Here is an 18801-nt window from a genome sequence, read left to right as displayed (position 1 = left end):
GTTCTGACATCCAAAATTCTTCTATTGTGTTATCCATCACTCTTTTGAATTTTGGAGGTAAAAGTTTTCTCTGCTAGTTCTGTAGATATTCTTATTACATCCAAGGATCACGAAACACTGTATGGGTAGAGAGAATGACCTAAAGCAGAGAAATGTCAACCCAAGGTAGCATGAATGCTGCAGAAGGGGCACTTGGGATCTCGGGCAGACACTCTGTGTGCTTTTCACATGCACTTTGGTGATTCATCCCAGACAATTCCAGGAGTTTCCTCCCCCAGATGTCCACCAGACCCTTCTGCTGCAGTGAGAGCAGAGGGGGGAGGACCAGGACGTGTTTGTTCACTCTTGAGCTGCTGCAGTTCACAGCCCAGAGTACTAATGTGAAAATTGATGGCCACTGAAGTCACAGCAGTCTGAGCTGCACTGTTTGAGGAGAGGACACAGCTCTGGTTCTGCTGCCTCTGGATAGGTGGGATAATGTCAGCAGGGAGAAAGGCACCAGCTGTTTGGAGTGACCCCTTCAGCTGCTGCAGCTGAATCTGCCAGGGACGGTGAGCTGCTGCTCCTAAACTGGTTCACTATAAATGAACTGTGTTTTTGAGGCTTCTTCTTTATCATTAATTCCAGTTCAGCATGAACTTTCTGATCTGGCAACTCACAGGCTTGAAAATCCTTACAGGACTCATGCACACAAATGTTGTGCTGGAGTGGGGCATGGAGTTTATAGCTTTTGGGAAGTTAATAATGCTCCCATTGTTAGGGCTGGGTTATTTTACTTTTTAAGACTGGCTTTGCTCCAAAAACTAGCAGATGTTATCGAAGGCAAACTTGCAAGGATGAGATGTATGTGCATATCATTAAGCAATGCAACTTTTTCTTAATTACTTTTAAAAGGCTGATACTATGCATGTCACGTTATGAGTAATTACTTACCATTGCAGTGACACCAAGAGCACAAAAGCCAGCTGCTGAATAAGACCTGAGGTCTCTGAGAAGGGCTCATTTCCTAGGAAATGCAGTGTTGGTTTTGTCTGCAGTTGGGTTTTCATAAAATAAGCAATTAAAGAAATACACCTAAATAGATGATTTACAGCTCCCATTTCTCTGTTGTGCTCAAAATAGGAGAGTGAGAACACAGCTTTCTGTGTCCGTCCATGTGGGCATGGGCCCTGTGGGGAGTCCAGGGCTTTGGTTTAGGTGCACCAGGTGCCAGAGAAAGTCCTTCTTCTGCATCAAGGCCTGCCCCAAATCCACAGAGGAGCTCAGAGTTGATCACTATTGAGTGATGCAGTCACTAAAACAGAGCCACCCTCAGATATCCAAGTATTAGCCAGATTTTACATGGATAGAATAAATTGAGGCACTGTTCTTTCTGCTGCTAGGTATAGAGTTATTTTTCTATTGTTGCTTTTCTTGTTCCTCAAAAACAATTCTCATTTCTGTGGGAAGACCACTGCTATTTTTGCTTCTCTGTACAATTTTGCCTCTACGCTATTATCTCATTAAAGTGCTGAACACCTCCCTCTCCACTTCATAAAATAAGCAATCACAGTAACATGCCTAATTAGCTGCTTTCTTGCTCATTTGTGTTCCTCAAAGCATGAAAAGTTAACATCACGTGAGGACTTTGCATCTTTGCACAAAGCTCCTATTCTTCAAGAGAGCTGAGCATCTTCTTTTCTACTTGAAGGGTTCTGCATCTTCCAGCAATGGGCTCTTTGGCCTGCCATAAATAATTTAGTTGGCCTGCTTGGCTCAGTGATGCATGAGACTTGGGTAAATAAAGGGAAAGGTGGGCTTCATTTGGTACCTCCTTGCAAAAGCTTGAGGTTTCAGTGGGTTTATGTTTATACACATCCTTTTCAGACAGGCAGAATTCATTATCCTGCTGCTGCTTGAACAGGAAGCCAAGGATCTGATCCTGCCTCCTTAGAAATGATGTCATTAGCTGGAGCAGGAGAGAGCTTGGTATCCAGGGCAGGTGCTGCAGCACAGGCAGGTGTGGTGTGTGCAGTGAGGGGATGGTGGTAACCTTTGTCTCCCAGCTGACTCGGGGAGGGACTGGCCATGGCACAGAACCCTTGTCTCTGCTCAGCCCCTCACATTCTTGTTAACTTCTAAAGTACCAACACAATCCTGTCCGTTTCCTTCTTTCCTTTAAAATCACTTCTGTGAACACAGCTGTGATGTAATTTCAAGTTATAGAGCAGAGCATAAATCTCCTCAAAAGTATATTCATTGATATTTGGGCTTTTTTCCCCCTGAGATCCAGAATCAGCAGTTTGATGCTACCCAGACCTAGTCTTTTTGGCCCCTGTGATATTGTGGCTCACTTGTAAGCTTAGCTTGATTTCCTCTGTATTTTCAAGACTTGGCCACCTGTCTGTTTAGGCTTCAAAGATTTTGCTACAAAGATGGGTTCTGCCTTGACAATACAGTGTAGTCACAGCCTCCTTGTCCTCCTTCCAACTTTTTCTTGTTCAATTTGCAAATTAAAATAAATGAGCTGAGTTGGGTTCCTGTTTGTTTGCTTGCTGCTGGCCTTAAAAACCTGAGGAGGGCTCTGGACCCGAGGCTGTGTTCCTTGCAGCTTGCACATCCCAGGAGCAGGGAGGGAGGGGTTCCAGCTGGAGCGCGCCGAGCAGCGCTGCTGGCAGGACACGGGCTGCAGCTCCCTGCTGGAATCTGCTCCTGCCTCCACCTGCCAGGCACTGGAGCTCTTCACTTGCCAGGCAGCCTGCAAAAGCCATCTTTTATCCCTTTGTTAAAGAAGCCTGTGGCTTGAGATGGATCTGTGTGTGGGCAGACCTTTAGTCTGTGATTCCAAGTGATGGAAAGGCTCTCCAAGCACCGCATAGGCACCTACTGTTGCACCTAAAATCCTGGCAGTGACAGAGCCCTGGTTCTCCTGGGACTGGCTGCACAGGGCTTTGCCAGTGAAAGCTGGACCTTCACTGGGATCACTGCTAGTGATAAGAAGTTGAACCCCAGAGGAATAGTGTGATGAGCAGATCCTGAAACGTGTCAACTGAATTAATTTGACTTTGCTCGATGGGAGAGGCAACAGACACAAAACACTTCAGTGCTGTTTGAGAATATTATTGCAACATTTGAAAACAATTATTGCTCTTTGTATTACAGTGGTACTAAGCCTCTGGCTGCTTGAATGGGAAAGAGACTGAAAAATTGTCTACAGCCAAGACAGATATCTGCAGATGCTGAGGAAGGGGAGGACAGTGGGGTTCCCCAAAGACATGAAGGCAGTCAGTAAAAGAGCAGAGAGATGAATTTATTGCCTTACCAGGAACTACATTTAAAAGGCCTGAAATTGTTGGGACTCAAAACATAGCAGTGAGATTCTGCAAGATGCAAACCAGGGAAAGGCTACAAAAAAAATGCAGTTCTGCTTCTGACCTCTCACAATGCAGATTTGGGGGGATTTAGTGCAACACTGGTGTGAGCTTGATTTACAAGGTGCTACAGATATGATGAAGTTACTTGTTTGCTGAATCTATCATGGAAGGAAAAATCCACTGGCCCATATTACTCTGCATGGATAAGTTTCTGAATTTGTGTAACTTTGGTCTCATTGTGCCATTTATCTTTTGGGATCAGCTTTATGAGATTTGTGTCAGGCTTTTCTATTTGGTTGCAGGGCTGCTTTGCAGAATCTTCTCTCTTGTTTGTGTGGTGGATGTGTGTATGATAAAAAGCTAAGATTGCATCATCTTTAATAAAAGCAAAGATGTATAGCCTAAAGAAATCAGATTAGTTGTAGAGAAAGAAATCAATCAGGCTGGCAAATTGCATCTGTGGGACAAAGTGCAAAATGTTTGTTTCATACAGTATTTATTGAACAAATTTGTTGAGAAGATGGTTAAAAATGCTCTACAAGAAAAAAAAATAGGAACCATTTTGTTCAATTTAAATGGCATTGATGTATTTTTTACATCATGAATTCTTGCAATATTACCAACAACAGTCCCTGATAAAGTACTTTGCACAATTGCCTCACAGGGCATTTTGAGATAAAAGTATATATCGGAGATTGTGAAGTGGCTGCATCCAATTTATATATAATGGAACCCACTGCAGCCATCCTGCAAAATTCAATAGATCGGGAATCACATTACACTTCTGTGAGTTTGGGGTAGTAGGAGCTCTAAAGAGCCTCCAAAACAAACAGGCAGCTTTAAATCGTGTTTAATGAACCCTGTGTATTTTATACACATGTGATTAAAATGTTTTGTTTCTGTTTTTCATTTTGCTGGGTGATGCAGAAGGAAAATCCCAAGTTTAGGCCTGTGAAACTGATCATCTGCTTGTTCTCAAGCGAAAATTCAGTTTAACTGAACACAGCAAACCATTTAAAATGCTGGACTGAAAGAAAACAAAAAAGAAAAAGCAGATCTGTACAGAGGATCCATAATATTTCCTAGCAAAAGCACTAAATGAAAATGCAGTATAGGCAGATAAAGGGTCATGCAGTACCATAGTGGTTTTTTCTTTTATTCATCTATGCCTGCAGCCTTGAAAACAACCCACAGTAGACACAAACCTGAACAAGTAGAGGGCCCAGTTTTGCTGTTTCCCACCTATTTCCTGAAGGAAATAGTGCAAGTGGATAGGTGGCACCTTGTGTGCTGCAGCCAGACCTGCCATGGGGCCAGTCCTTGGCCATTGTGCCTGCATGGGCAAGGAGCTGTTCCTGCTGTGCAGAGGAAGCCACAGACAAGCATTTGAGCAGAGCAGGAGGTCAGAGGGCAGGTTGATAGTGTTCAAGCCCATAGGGCTGGAAGGTGGCCATTGCTTGGGGCTGTTTTGTCCAGAGATGCTTCATAGAGGAACTCAGATCTTAATCCTGTCCTCTGAGTGGTACTCAAGTATGTGCATTTGTGATCTTCCAGGTCTCTTCCAACCTTAATGACTCCATGATTTTGTGCGTGTGTAAGGTGTGTGCATGATTGTATCGTTGCTTAAAAATCTGTTCTGTGTGGTGATAGTCAATAATTCTTATTAATTTTCAAAGAAAGTGTTATTCTTTCAGTTGTCCTTTCGTACTGCCCCATGTGCAAAATGCATCAGAGTGACAATGGGCCTGAAGCAGGAACATTCAGATCAGGACTCAAAATGCCTCTGCTCTGGCAGCATCCTAAACCAGAACAATTGCACTGCCATCAGCAGAGCCCTGCCTGTGTAAAGCTGAGAACAAGGTCAAGTCCTGAGCCTCTGAAAAATGAGTCTCCAGCTGAGTCTTTGTATTTCCCAAAGATTCTGTTACACCAAATTGAAGCTAAAGCCAGGAAATGGACAGTACTTGCAAAATACAAGGTGACAGGACCAGAGAATTAAAGCTAAATGTGAAAAAATCCCCAAAACATAAATTTCAACAAATATGCTCCTGAATTCTGTGCTTCAAAAGATAGGAAGCAGAGGTTGTGCCTTGGAGTTTACCATGGAGTTAGACCCTGATCTACTGGATGAAACCAGCAGGCACATTGACAAAAAGCAGGTCCAAATTTGTGGTGTGGTGTCCTCAGCAGCTGGTTGGTAGATGTGTGTCTGAGGAGAAGACATCATCTGTGGTCTGGTACTGCAGGGGACGTTTACATTGCAGTGGGATTCATGCCAGTGGCTTTTGTCTGGAGTTCAGCGTCTGGATGTGCTGCTGGCGTGTTTTGTGAAGGAAAATCAATATTAAAAGAGGAATGGGAGAAGGGGGGGCTCCAGCTTGCTGGTGCAAGCAGTGTGGGAGTGGGAGGGCAAGGGGCCGGAGAGGCATCGGAATTCTGGTCACTCCAAACAAAGCCAACGGGAAGCAGCGATGTCACTGTGGGGTCCTGGCCCACAAACCAAGCATGAACTCACTGAAATGCTGTGGGGAGCAGCAGGGGAAGCAGAGGAGGCAGGAACAGGTTTGAGTTGGACGCGTTTTGGTGGCAGAGCTGGGGCTGCATGGGCAGCTCAGCCCCTCTGCTGTGCCAGCAGTGCCCCGGTGGCGCTGGGGGAGCTGAGCCTGAGCAGCACCCCGGGCACAGCCAGCTGGGAGGGCACAGACAGACCTGCCACCTTCCCTGCACACAGGCTGCCCTGGCACTGTGCTGAGCTTCCCACACCGAGACAGCTGGGACTGAGGCAGAGCCTCCCAGGCTGCCATTACAAGGTCCTTTCTTTAAGGACATGTGCGCTTAATGTCAGAATATTGAAACCATACCCACGTGAACAAAGTTAGTAAGCCAGTGATTCATTGCTGTTTCAAACCTCTATCTAGCCACAGTAAATTCCTGCTCAGTAGTGACAGTCTGTGTCCACATGCAGGCTATGATTTACAGCTCTGTGTTTTGTATCAACAACATCTGTTTAACAAAAGAAGGGAAAAAAACGCCAAGAACATTCATTTTCTAACCTCTGTACCAGATGTTTCGTTATGCACAAGATCCAGGGATTATATCAGAAATAATTTAATTATTTTAAATGAATGATCTGAAGTGTTTTTCCTAAAGTATGTCTCGTAACCACTAACAACATGAAAACATAGGAATGTGGAAAAATAAACTCATGTTTTACACAAATTTATAATTGTATCTATTTTAAGGGCGCAAAGATTATGGACCAAATCCTAGCTTTTGATGGTAGTGTTGGGATTCTTGAATATTTGCACAGGACAATATTAATTATCAAGGTTATGAGAAAGATAAGGAGGCAGAGAGCAACTGATACAGCAGAAGAAAGCAACAGCTCAGAAATGTGCTGTGGGGAAGGGACGACACCAGGAGCAAAGGTGTCTTCAAGGAGAGCAGTGCTGGGGTGGGACACCAGCTGAGGCTCTCCAAGCACACAGGAGCTGTGCCCTGGCTCTCCCACGAGTCCCCTGAGGTCCCTGCACACCTGCAGATCCCTGGGTCTCACCTGGACAATGGCTGGAATGTGCCATCTCAGACACAAAGCTGCTTAGTTTGGTTTCTGCTTGCCATCTTCCAGGGCAGAGCTGCTGGAGTGGGATCTCTCCCCTTGTGGCTGCTGCAGCCGGGGTCAGGGTGGCCTTTTCCTCTCCAGGGACACGCTGTGACTCACAGACCTGCTGCTGGCACGTGGCTTGCCCACAACTGCAGTGTGAGAGCACATTCAAACTTATGGAAAAAATTACTCTCATTATTATTTCCATCTTTTGGAGGTAAATGCAAAGTCCCTTAGGTGTGTTTGATAAGCAGAAATATTGTGGTGCTTGTCCTTTACAGAGCTTCAATTTGAGTGTCTAAACTGCCCCATAGAGCATCAGAGAAAATTCTTTGCAATTTGGAGTTTATTATCATTCCTCACCATAATTTTTGCGGGTGTATCATAAGTGAGAATGCTGATACAGAAACACTGAGACATTTATAACTGCCTGGCCTGGATATCAGTCTTGAAGAACTTGCAATTACTCAGAATTACGGCGATAGATTCTGTTGCAGCCCTCGAAAACATTCAGCCAAGTTAAAATGAAAGTAAATGCATCAATGACACTGCTAAAGCAGACTGTGGGTCTGTGTTGTGGTTTCAACCTTCTTTCAGGGGGTAACAGGTTTTTCTGTTTTTCTGTGAGCTGTGGGAGCTGTAGCACGTATCAATCCAGTGCAGACCCAGCCAAACCTATTAGTTCTTGTTGCATAAAGATTTATCTGTAATTGCCAAGGTTTATTTTTATTTTCTTTGAATTACTGTTCTGGATGCATATAGATGCATAACAATTCCTAATTTCCCTCCCTATATTCTTGTACAGCACAGATTGCTTATCAAATACAGTCTTAACATTAAAGTGTCAAACAGGATTTGCAGAAAGCTATTTGGGTTTGTAGTTTAGGATGAACGTTTATCAAATTGTGGATTAGCTGAATCATGCACTGAACCAAATTATTATTGTCTGTGATTAAATCACAAAGTGGTTATTGCCCTGTGTCATCTAAAGCACACGATAGCTTAAATCTTGAAAATCCCTTTTTAAGGTGGCTATAGGAGCTACATAACGCTGGACTTTTAGGACCAGACTCTGTTCCTAGACAAAAAAAAATAGCTTTTGAAAGGTCATTTGGACTGATCCCTCTCTGCTTACATGGGCAGCACACTGGGAAGGGAACGGATGCATTTATTTGCATTTCAGACATACAGAATAGTTCTCAGTAAATAGATCTCTTTGTACCCAGCGCTGAACTATTTATTCAAGGTGCTGGCCCAGAAAAGGGGAGTGAACTGTTCCTTCTCGTGCCTGAAAGGACAGGGGCTGCCTGCTGGAGAGCAGTGATGCCCAGTTTGTTTGCCCTCATGCTGAGGGCACAGAGGGCTGGCAGTGCCACTCCTCAGCCCTGGAGACCACGGGATGACCTCTGCAGGGTTTTTGCCAACCCAAAGGGGCACTTGAGGGGCTACAGTCTTTCTAAAGAGGCTCAGTCTTCCCAAAGCTGTAGGAGGGTTTTTTGGGGGCTGCTGTTGTGGTTGCTGCCTGCCCACAAAGATGTGTTCTGGGATAGCTCAGCTCAGCACGTAAAGATGCCAGCAGCAAACCTTCCTGGTGATTGATGTCCACGCTCCTCTTGTGCACCCTTCAGCAACCATCTAGCTGAGGAGCAAGAGGGCTTCCAGCACCCCTGTTTTCTCAGCCCTGCAGTAGGGCACAGCTCTCCTGATGACAGCCTGGCTGAGTCACCGAGGAGAGAAGGATCCTTGCAGGACTGTGGGCTGGGAGACACAGCGGCCGCTCCCCTGCCCTGGTGCATGCAGGGGGGCAGATCACAGCCCAGGAGCAGTCGTGAGCAGTAATCACCACTTTTCCTGGTGAACAGATAGGAGGGAAGTCCTGAAAGGGCTTGTTTTCATGTTGCAACAAGGGGTCACGGGGTGGAAAGGGCTGAGAGTCACTGCATTAGAGCGTGCTGGAGAAATGAGTCTGGCACAGCTGACGGCGGCGTGGCCCTCGCAGCCCGTGGCAGTAGCACGGGCTGAAAGTCTGCATTAGGCTGCCTTTGCTCCTCTACTTCATCCCCCTTGTCCTACTCTTTGACCTATTTTCTCTCACTGTTATCTAGTAATCTATTTTTTAAAGGCTCAGCCCAGTCTTTCCTGCTGGTTGCAGCTGATCCATCTCGCTGCTAGCCTGTGAAACCAGCACCTCCTAAAGAAACATCCCTCTGCCAATTACTCCGAAGGCAGGGATTCAGCTCAGCGTGAGAGCTTGATTGAAGCCAGTTGGCTGTGCCAACAGGACAGGGATGGCTCAAGAGAGGCTTCGTACAAAGTATAGAAACTCTAAACAGATTTCTTCAGTCTTTCCTCCATCCATGCTCAAACAAAGCCAGCAAAGTCAGAAAAATGGCAATATTTTACCAAAGGGAGGACTGATCCCACAGCTCTGCCATCCCCCTGGAAAGCCCACAGAAGGGAAGGAGAGAGTTGCACAGAAAACTGCAGGAGGCAGACACAGACTTCTGCTCTGAGCCTGCCTCTTTGAGACGGAGGGTTTGAGGTTTTCCAGCGAGCTCAAGGAGCAAATCCTCCGAGCCCTGTGATTTCTCAGGCATGTGCCCTCGCCGTGGGCACCTCGAGTACGTGCACCCAGAGCCCTGCACAGAGTCTGGCCCTGGGGGAGCTGTGCCTGTGGCTGGAGCCCTGCCAGCCGAGGGGAGGACAGAGGGGCGAGCGCGCTGGATCGCCACACCAGTGTCTGCTCTGCTCTGCTCTGCTCTGCTCTGCTCGTGTGCAGCCTCTCTGGCCCACAGCCTTTTGGCTCGCCCCACCTGCCTTTCTTCTCTTTTTTTCCCCTTTCCCCCAGCTGAACTGACGGAGAGGAGGCTGCAGCTCCTTTCTGTCCCTGCAGCTTTCCTGTCTGGCTGACACTGTGCCCTGGACACAGATGTCTGCTTCAATGTGGATCCTGCGAGGCACAAGTTGCGCTCGCGGGAAGAGCGTGGAGAGGGAAGATGCTGTGATCCCTGGGTGGGCTGTGAATTGCTGCCGTCCTGTGCAAGAATGAAATAACAATAACAACTAACAACATACTGCCTTAAACAGTGGTTGTTTAGAAAGAAGATTTCGGTACATTTTCACAATTAATTATTTATCCAGGCAGCTACTTGGTTTAAAAGCATCCCGTCCACATAGCTCACCCTCTGTGAGCTCATTAATGCTCGAGCTGTGTCACCTTGGGCTAACCTGGTGGCTGTTGATTGAGTCCCGTGACAGCTGTTTGCAGAGGTTTGCCCTGCTCCCTGCCAGCAGCCTGCCTTCCTCCTCCAAATTACCTCTCCATTCCAGGCAGGGTTCAAATTTCTGAGTGAACGCTATCCTGGGCAAAATCCTTGGATTTCTGAGAGTAATAGGTAAGGCATGACAGATAACATCCTGCACACCCCCAGGAGTGCTCCTGCATGTTACAGCTTGAAGGTGTTGGTCAAGGTGAACCCTGCACCGAGCCCATAAACATTTAAGTCCCAGAACAAGGTTTAGGGGTGTACAAACATGTTAATGACCTCCAGTTAATTGGCAAGCAATTACCTTGAAGTAAAAATAGCTTTCCCCTTGCTGAGCAGTCACAAGAGTGCGTGTCCCCCTATGAACACTGAAATTTTTGGCCAAGGAGCCTAGTCCAACTTGCCTTCTGGATCCTGGCAGGTCTGTGATCAAAAGTTTGTTGTCCCCAGCACCAACTGCTGTTTGTTTGTGGTAGAGACTCAGCAAACAGAGCTGTCTGCCAAAGCTAATTTTCACGCTGCCCTTTAATAAAGTTCTGCAGTTCATAATGCAATGAAAAAGTAAGATCATATTGACTGGCAAAAGCATGTGGTTCAGCAAGGGAAAGTACCTGCTGTGTGCTCTATAAAGGAACTATCAGTGAAAGCTAGGTAAGTATTTTTAACCTAAAGACAGCTTGGCAGGCAATAATGTGTCTCCTACCAAATTTTGAATCTTTCTGATCCTTTGCATGACAAAAATACACAGCTGGACTGATTTCATCAGATGTGTATTGCAGCTGAGAACCAAGAGGCCTGCACCTAGCACAGCTCTTGGCACTCCAGGTGGGACCCATGGGCAGATGTTTGACCTGTTGCCTCTCTGGCACTACAAAAGTCAGCAGCATCTTTTCAGGAGGTCTCCAGCCCGTGCAAACCATCAGCTTCTCTTAGAACTTGGATCAAGTCCTTGCTTGATCCTCCACAATACTTTGGGGGAAAAAAGGCCCAGATTTTCCTGATATGTAACCAAACCACACCTGGGTTTCATTCCTGGAAGAGATTGTCACAGCGTTTCTAAGAAGGCAATAACTGGGCACACACGAGTGTGTCGCTGAAGTCCCGTGACTCTGGGGCTGGTGGTGGCTGAGATGAGCTGGCACGTGGTGCAGGGTGGTTCCAGCTGCAGGGCCGCATCTGCTCCCTGTGCTCCACAGCAGCGGGTGAGGTGCTTGCTGCCCCCATGCCATCCCTGTCCCCAGCTGCTCCTGGCCGTCCCTCTCTCCAGGCAGTGTAATGTCATGCTGAGGAGGAGGGAAGCAGGTGACACCGGGAGCCTCGGGACAGCCAGGGTGTCTGGCACAGATTCCTCTGGATGCTGCAGTGGGCTGCAGGGTCAGTCCACAAAAATCTTTCCAAAGCAGCCAGAGGTGTCTGCCTTGTGTCCTGGAGGAGCGAGGGAGTGGCAGATGGAAAAAAACAAAACTAGCAAAATGCATTTCACAAACCTGGCAGCAGTACTCTGCAAACAGAGGAGCCACAATGATGGAGTCTCAAATTGCTGTCCCTGTGCAGCCTGGCTTTAGGGACTCTGGTGTTGTGAGGCTTGAAAGGGCTCCTGTTCCCTCCGCTGGCTCCTATGGCCTTGCATTTGGTATCCTCAGGTGTTTCAGGCTGGAGGAGCTGTAATGAGTACAGATACCAGAGCTTTCCAGGAAACATTCAGGTACAAGTGCAGCTCTGTTCACTGTAGCTGCCTTGAATTAAAGTTCTGTGCCTGTAGTGGCAGACAAATTTGCTGGCAAACATTTTGAAAAAAAAAAAAAAAAAGAAAAAAAGAAAAAAAGAAAAAGGCATCAATCCAGAAAGGCACTGTGCACAAACTAAGCTTAGTATAAATGAGTACACCTGTGCTCGACACCAGGCACGTGATGAATGCTCTGCTACATCCTAGCCAAAATAAATTTAAAACGAATATCGGCGTGTACTGGTGTGAGATGAATGCTGGTCTTGTAAGCAGGAGCGCATGTGGCAGAAACAGGATCCTCCCGCCCGGCGTGTCAGCTGGGGATATCCACAGGGAGGGTCACGTGCGCTCCTCTCCAGCTCACCAGCAGGGCTGGTGAAAACAGGTTTTGATTTGAATGAGTTATGACCCATTGAAAATGGCATCATGTGTAACCACAGTAAATTGTCATAATGAGATCACGAGGCTGGAGAAGTGAGCGGCGAGCACCGAGGCCGCGTTCCACCGGCGCCCGCGGCTGCCAGCCCGGGGCTGCCGAATGCAACCGGGGACACGCTCCTGCTCCCTGGGCAGCCTTGGGGATCTGGGGACAGGACCGGGGCTTGCACAGCCAGGCAAAACCCATTGGCACTTTTGAGTTAAAAAGAAGAAAAAAAGCTAAAATTCATTTGCATTTGCTTTGCATTTAATCTTATGCAGAGTAACAGAGGGGACTGGGCTAACACAAAGAGTGGACAAACACGAGTACTGTTAGCACTGCCATGCTCACTCAGGCTTAGCCTAGATGTTTCTAAATCATGCTGCTGTAGGAGGGGAGGGTTTGGTGATCAGGGCAGAGCACTACAGAGGTGAAAGGAAATCCTCCTGGAAGCACAATAAAAGCCTTGGTGTATCCCAAGCTCGCAGTTCTGCCAGACCAGCCCTCCTGGACCCTGCTCAGGCATGGCTGCCCTGGGCTGCCCAGCTGTGAATGCTGCAGAATCATCACTGCCTTCTCTATTTTCACAGGAAAAATAGAGGCAAAGTCTGAAACTATGATCAGTTCGATGGACTTAAAACTCTACCAAATACCTGGACAACATAAGTAGCAGAGCTCCTGCCTTCCAGGTGTCTTGTAGGTGGACTTTTGGCAAGAGCTCCTTTCCATTCCTCCTGACACTGTGCTATTTGTGTGGGGCCATTCACAGCTCAGGGGACTGGAAGAAACACACTGATTCTGCTTCTCAAGTTATCAAGTGCACGTGGCCCAGCCACGTCCTCCTGCTGCCCGCGAGGCACAGGGCAGAGGTGTGTGCGTGCTGCCGCTGCAGGACCTGCTCTGTTCCCTTGGTCTCAGGGCAAACCAGGCTGCTTTCCACGTGGCTGCCACTCCTCTAGTCTTGCACCCTTCTGTCTCCTCCATCTGTCAAGCTCTGCACACAAATATCTGTGCCCCTGAGCCATGGAGCCATTCGGGCTCGTGCGGATGCGCAGCACCTTCCTGACTCATATCGTCTGTTTACAGTGGTTTGGTCATGGCTGAATTCATAGCCTGAGTCCACGGATAAAGAAACACCCAGCTCAGTGCTGTTCCATGCAGTGCAGGTTAGCCCTTGGCCCCGGGGTTGTGCTTGCATTTATGCAAGATGCACAGTCTGAACAGCACAGTGAAGCACAAGCCATTCCCAGGACCCCACATCTCCTGCTGGGGGCAGCTGGCTCCAGGACCTTCTGCTCTTCCAGCAGAAGTGCTTGAGGCTGGTCTGGAAGGTTCTTGTCTTGTTTCCCTGGTGTTGCCTTGCTGACATTGCTGCAAGGACAGCCGAGATAGATGGAGACCAGCCAAGCTGAAGAGACACAGGGGAAATGTGTCCCTGCATACACTTAAGAGCAAAGCACGGGGAGCACTGAGGGTTTCCTGGTGTACCAGAGGAGTCTTCCCAGTGGGGGCTTTTCTGCTTGCCAGAGCCACATGTGAATGTGCCAACGCTGCCCACACTGCAGTGCAGGTGCAGCTGTGGGGAACCCAGATTTTCCAGTTGGTTCCTTCTCTGTAGCTAATGAGAACCAAAAATAAAAAGACTGCTCGTTTGAAATACTTTCTGAATTTACTGCTTAAGCTCACTTGCTGTGTGTCATCCACTGAGCAGAAGTCCTTCTGAGCTTTCATTCTCTAGTCTCAGCTTAGTAGCCCTGCATAAACCCCTACTAACATGCCTTATTTTTCTAATACTCATGTAGGAGAAGAATTTGGACTGGTTCCCTCGGATGAGAGCCATGTCTCTGGTTAGCAATGAAGGCGACAGTGAGCAAAATGAAATCAGGAACCTGCAGGAGAGGCTGGAATCAACCATGAGCCTTGTGAAACAGCTTTCCAGTCAGCTGGCTGAGCTCAAGGAGCAGGTAAGTGCCCTGTGTGGGCAGCAAAGTGAGCACGTGTGGGTGAAGGCGCTGCCTTCCATCACGTCGCAGTCAGGACAGCGTTACAAAAGAGACTTTTGTCTCAGGAAGGTTTTATCTTTCCCTCCAGCAAGCTTTCTGGGTAGATACACTGATAAGAGTTTGGAGTGAAATTGTACTCTGTTAGCAACAGCAGAGATCAGGTAAGGAGAAAACTCAGGGAGGGGAATTGGTCATGAAATTCTCATGGTGAGTGTGCAAGGACAGAGGGGAAACTGCAGAAGGGATGAGGGGCTGCATAACCCGGCAGTGAAAGCAGTGTAGTGTCAGGAATAGCTGCATACTGATGGGAGCCTGGAGGGAAAAAAGCCTTCTGTGTCCAGCCCTTGGGTTTTTCCCCCACTGAGAACATCAACAGTGCCCTTGTGAAAACAATTTGCAGAGCCTGTTGCTTTGCTTGTGTCACCCTAGTGCTGGTGCCCCTCCTGCAGCTCCCTCTGCTCTCCCGTATGGAGCACAAGCTGCTGGCCTCCCTCAAAGCCTCCCTTAAAGCCCTGCTCCTGCCCGCATCACCTGCCTGCTGTGTTTGCTCTCCCTTCAGGATCAAAAGGCCAGCTCCTTTTTTGCTACAGGTGCTGCTCACCTCTGCTTTGCTCATTACAGCTTCAGAAAAGCATCTGTGTGTTTTCTTTATGGGAAGCCCTTCAGTGGCATCAACAGAGTTATCTAATTATTCCCCTTCAAATCCCTCCTTAAAACCTTTCCCTGTGAAAAACCCAACAAAGGTTTAGGCTGGATGTGCTGAGACCATTGCTCATTGTGCTTACCCACAACATCCTGGTGGGATTTTTTTCATCCCCCTCTGGCTGAATCTGTTCTCTCCTGGCTTAAATTTAAACCCTGTGTGGCCAGGGCCATCTTTTCCTTCTGTGATTCTGCAGCACCAAGTGCAAACTCTGACCCTCTGCAGGGCTACACAACACAATAGCAGCACAAATAATACTCTGTAAGACCTGCCGGGGGATAAGAATAATGTATAAATGAGAATAAAATGTCCATACTTTGCAGGAATCAGATTCCCACTTCAAAGGCATCCCTTACGTGTAATTTTCTATGCTGAAGAAAAGAATTCCACTCCCTGTTGTTTTGCTTATATGTATCTTGCTCTGTGACTGCTAAATAATAGTAAAAAAAAAAAAAAAATCTCAACTCGTCTCTCTCTGCCTTTCCACCTTAGATGACAGAACAAAGGAAGAATAAGCAGAGGCTGGGCTTTCTTGGATCAAACACACCCCATGTGAATCATCACATGCCACCACCCTGATACCACGGGGAGAAGCCGTGACTAGCCTTTCATCAGTATTCCTGCTTTATTATAGAATAAAAAACTGAGATTGAGAGGAGTGAACAGTGCCTATTGTTACAAAGTTAAAAACAACCAAGTGCCAAGATGTTAAGTGGTTTAGCTCTGGGAACAATTTGTAGCTGTTTTTCATGGTTGAGAGGGACCACAACCTAGAATGTGAGCGATACAAGGCAGCTCGTTTGTATTCCCTGCCTGGCTCCGGCTCCAGGGCTGCCTGGGACACAGGCTGGGACACAGGCTGGGACACAGGCTGGGACAGCACTTGGCCACATCCTGGGAGCCCCTTTCTCCTTGGAGCACCGGGAGGAGCGAGCTGAGCAGAAGAAGGAGAGGTATTTATTGAAGCAAGCACGACAGCCTGGCTCAGAATCAATAGGTCGTCTCTGGCTCACTTGCCAAATAGCAACATTAGTCATATTTGCTTGGCATTTACTATTTTTTAATTACCAAAAATATGTCAGTCCCTAAGCGGTGATGTTGCTTCAAGTAACTTCTACTAGGAGGGAAAGGGGAGAAACCTCAAAAGACTGGAGGAAGAAAAAAAAAAAAAAAAGGAAAAAATAGAAAAAGTTGCAAAGAGAAACATTAACGCTTTTGAATTTTAGCTGTCACCATGCAATTTCTTATTTATAACATGGAGCACAATGGATCTACAGCTGTGGGAATGTTATGCACATAATACTGACAACATAACTGGAAGTGATTTCTTTCTCCTGGCTTCAGATGTTCTCGATTAATGTGGCCATGAGGTTTCACATACTGAGGAGTTAAACTGTGTTTTAAATTCAAGTTCCAATGGAGGATTCAGGGGAAAAAATTATACCTGTAGTTTGAAGCGTGTATGGGATTTTATTTTTTACAAAAAAGCTTAGAAATGTCTTTTTGTACATGTAATGGTGTCATTACCTTCCATAAACTCATCTTCAGCAAGAGTTGATTTGAGTAAATAAACACCAAATTCTGCCAGCTTTCCTCTGAGCTACAGATCATGGGTTGATGGTTTTGCCTGCTCTTCCCACTTCCAGGGGTTTGCAGGGAAGCCTTGTGGAGAACAGGGGGGCAACATCAGGGAGGCTCCTTCCAGCTCTCAGCCCTGCAAAAGGCAGCAGCTGAGTCACCAGTGCAGGTTTCTGCTCTATCCTGTATTTCTTGGGATGGCTTGAAAGAAAAGTTACAGGTTTTCCCAGAACCCTAGGGGACTCTTTTGTCTTTTAGGAAAAAAATTGAGGGGCACAAATGGGAGTTGTGTCCTCAGTTTGCTTTCAGTGGGTTTTAGTTACCAGATTGTCTCACATTGGAAAATTCACCTCTTGTTACATGGAGCCACTTTTAAAACCAAAATATTTTTGCAATTATTAGCCCCCGTAAAATTTTAATTTTGTTATAAAAGCCATTTTGATCAAAGGAAAAAATATTATTGGTGTAAATATTTTCCAGTTTCTTCCTGGAGAAATGCTGTTGACCTTGTGAAGGCACTACTCAAACCAACAGGCCTAGAGTAAAGGGAAGGAAGGGGTATATCACTCTCTTTATCCCAAATTCGAGCCAGTTCTTGAAGCTACTTTTTTTTCTTATTTTTTATGGCAGTGACGTGGCTGAGATAAAAGTAATATATAGTAGCAACATATTTATATCTTCTACCACTGAAACATCTCCGATTGCCTTCAATTGTGTCCTTCAAAAATAGTGTAGAAATCAGAGGTTTGTGTATTTTACTGGAAGCAAATCTCTTTCTGTTGGCCTTAGTCCAGAGAGCACCCTGGTTGTGAGAGGTGATGGCCAAAGGAGCTGCCCACAAACATAAAATCAGCAGTAAGGTGGTAGGGACTCAGACCCTGTAGCTGTATTAATTCAAATTAGTTCATACAGTTAATCAGATCTACTCACAGCTTCTGTTGCAACAGCAATTTCCTTTTCTCACAAGTGTGGTTCTAAAACACAAAGCACAGTTCAATTATAAGTTAAACTCTCATTATTTATTGGGGGGGTGTGAGGTTGGCTAATACTGGAATGGGTTGGCACTTTTCTTGTTTACACTCAGAAAAAGCAGCTGCACGTCAGGGGAGGCTTCTGCTGCTGGAGCTGGGAGAGCTCGAGGCTGGATGGGTTTGTGCCCAAGCTCAGGGCTGCAGGTGGGTGCTGCTGGTGCTCACACCCAGCCCACATCCCCTGGGGCTCAGGAGCACAGCTCCTGCTCCTCAGAAGGGAGAGTTACAGCATCTAAATCAGAGAACAGATGCTGGTTGGCCTTGGCCACGGTGCCTTTCTGCTGTTCACAGCTTCCCAGAGAGACCTCCATAATCAGTAACAGTAGGTGATGCTACTTGCACAGACTGTAAATATATTTCACTGAGAATTTCAACATCTTTGCTGTTTCTGTCAAAACTCAGGCCCTGCCCTGCTCTCATCCATGTGAGCAATCTGTACACTCACACGTGGTAAGGCAAACAGGAGGCTCCTTGTGTGGATAATGGTTGCAGGACCAGGCCCCAAGACTTAAAGATTGTGAAATATCCCCATGAATGAGTTTATAACAAAAATCATTGTTTTATACATATATTTATGTGTATATCTTTGTTTAATGCAGCTGGGGTAACCTTTTCCTAGGCAAGTATCATTTACCTTACCTATTTATATTAAATGATTGCAATGAAGTTAAAACATCTAAGAGCTTTCAATGCCTTAGAGAGAGATTTATAATTATAAGCTCCTTGACAGTTAAAATCTACTTAAGTAAATATGTCCATTGCTGCTGAATGTAACTTTTAATAAAATGTGTCATTTTATATATGTCTGTCTCATTCTTGGTGCTGAGGCTGGGGAGAGATGTGTGTTCTGGTTTGGGAGGAGCAGGCTGGGTGGGGAGTCAGGCTCTGGGTGTGCACCCATTCCTTCAGCCCTGAATGGATGGAGGCTGAATGCAGCAAGGAAAGCAAGAATTGGTTTCATTTCAGGTGCAGATTGCTCCATCTGGGTGGCAGCTGGGTGTGGGATTTGCTGGGTGTGGGATTTGCTGGGTGCTCTTTGTGGAGGCCAGGGCAGCCCTGGGTGCAGGTGGGCAGAGCCAGGGATGGCGATGGCTCAGGTGTCACCAGGTGGGGATGAGC

At 46.7% G+C, this 18801-nt stretch overlaps 1 protein-coding gene across 1 annotated transcript in view; it reads left to right on the top strand.

Annotated features, from left to right (window-relative positions):
- Positions 1 to 18466, top strand: part of ITPR2 (inositol 1,4,5-trisphosphate receptor type 2) — a 243878-nt gene extending 225412 nt beyond the window's left edge. The window contains exons 56-57 of the mRNA XM_054281843.1: positions 14170 to 14331; positions 15566 to 18466. Coding sequence (XP_054137818.1) covers positions 14170 to 14331; positions 15566 to 15652 — 249 coding nt within the window. The 3' untranslated portion in view covers positions 15653 to 18466. The remainder of the gene's footprint in view (positions 1 to 14169; positions 14332 to 15565) is intronic.
- Positions 18467 to 18801: the final 335 nt, after the last annotated feature.

This window comes from Melozone crissalis, unplaced genomic scaffold, assembly GCF_028551555.1.
Source record: "Melozone crissalis strain CALT ecotype California unplaced genomic scaffold, PUWL_Pcris_2 ptg000033l_1, whole genome shotgun sequence".
Lineage (NCBI taxonomy): Eukaryota > Metazoa > Chordata > Aves > Passeriformes > Passerellidae > Melozone > Melozone crissalis.
This window is presented reverse-complemented; position numbering and strand designations above follow the sequence as displayed.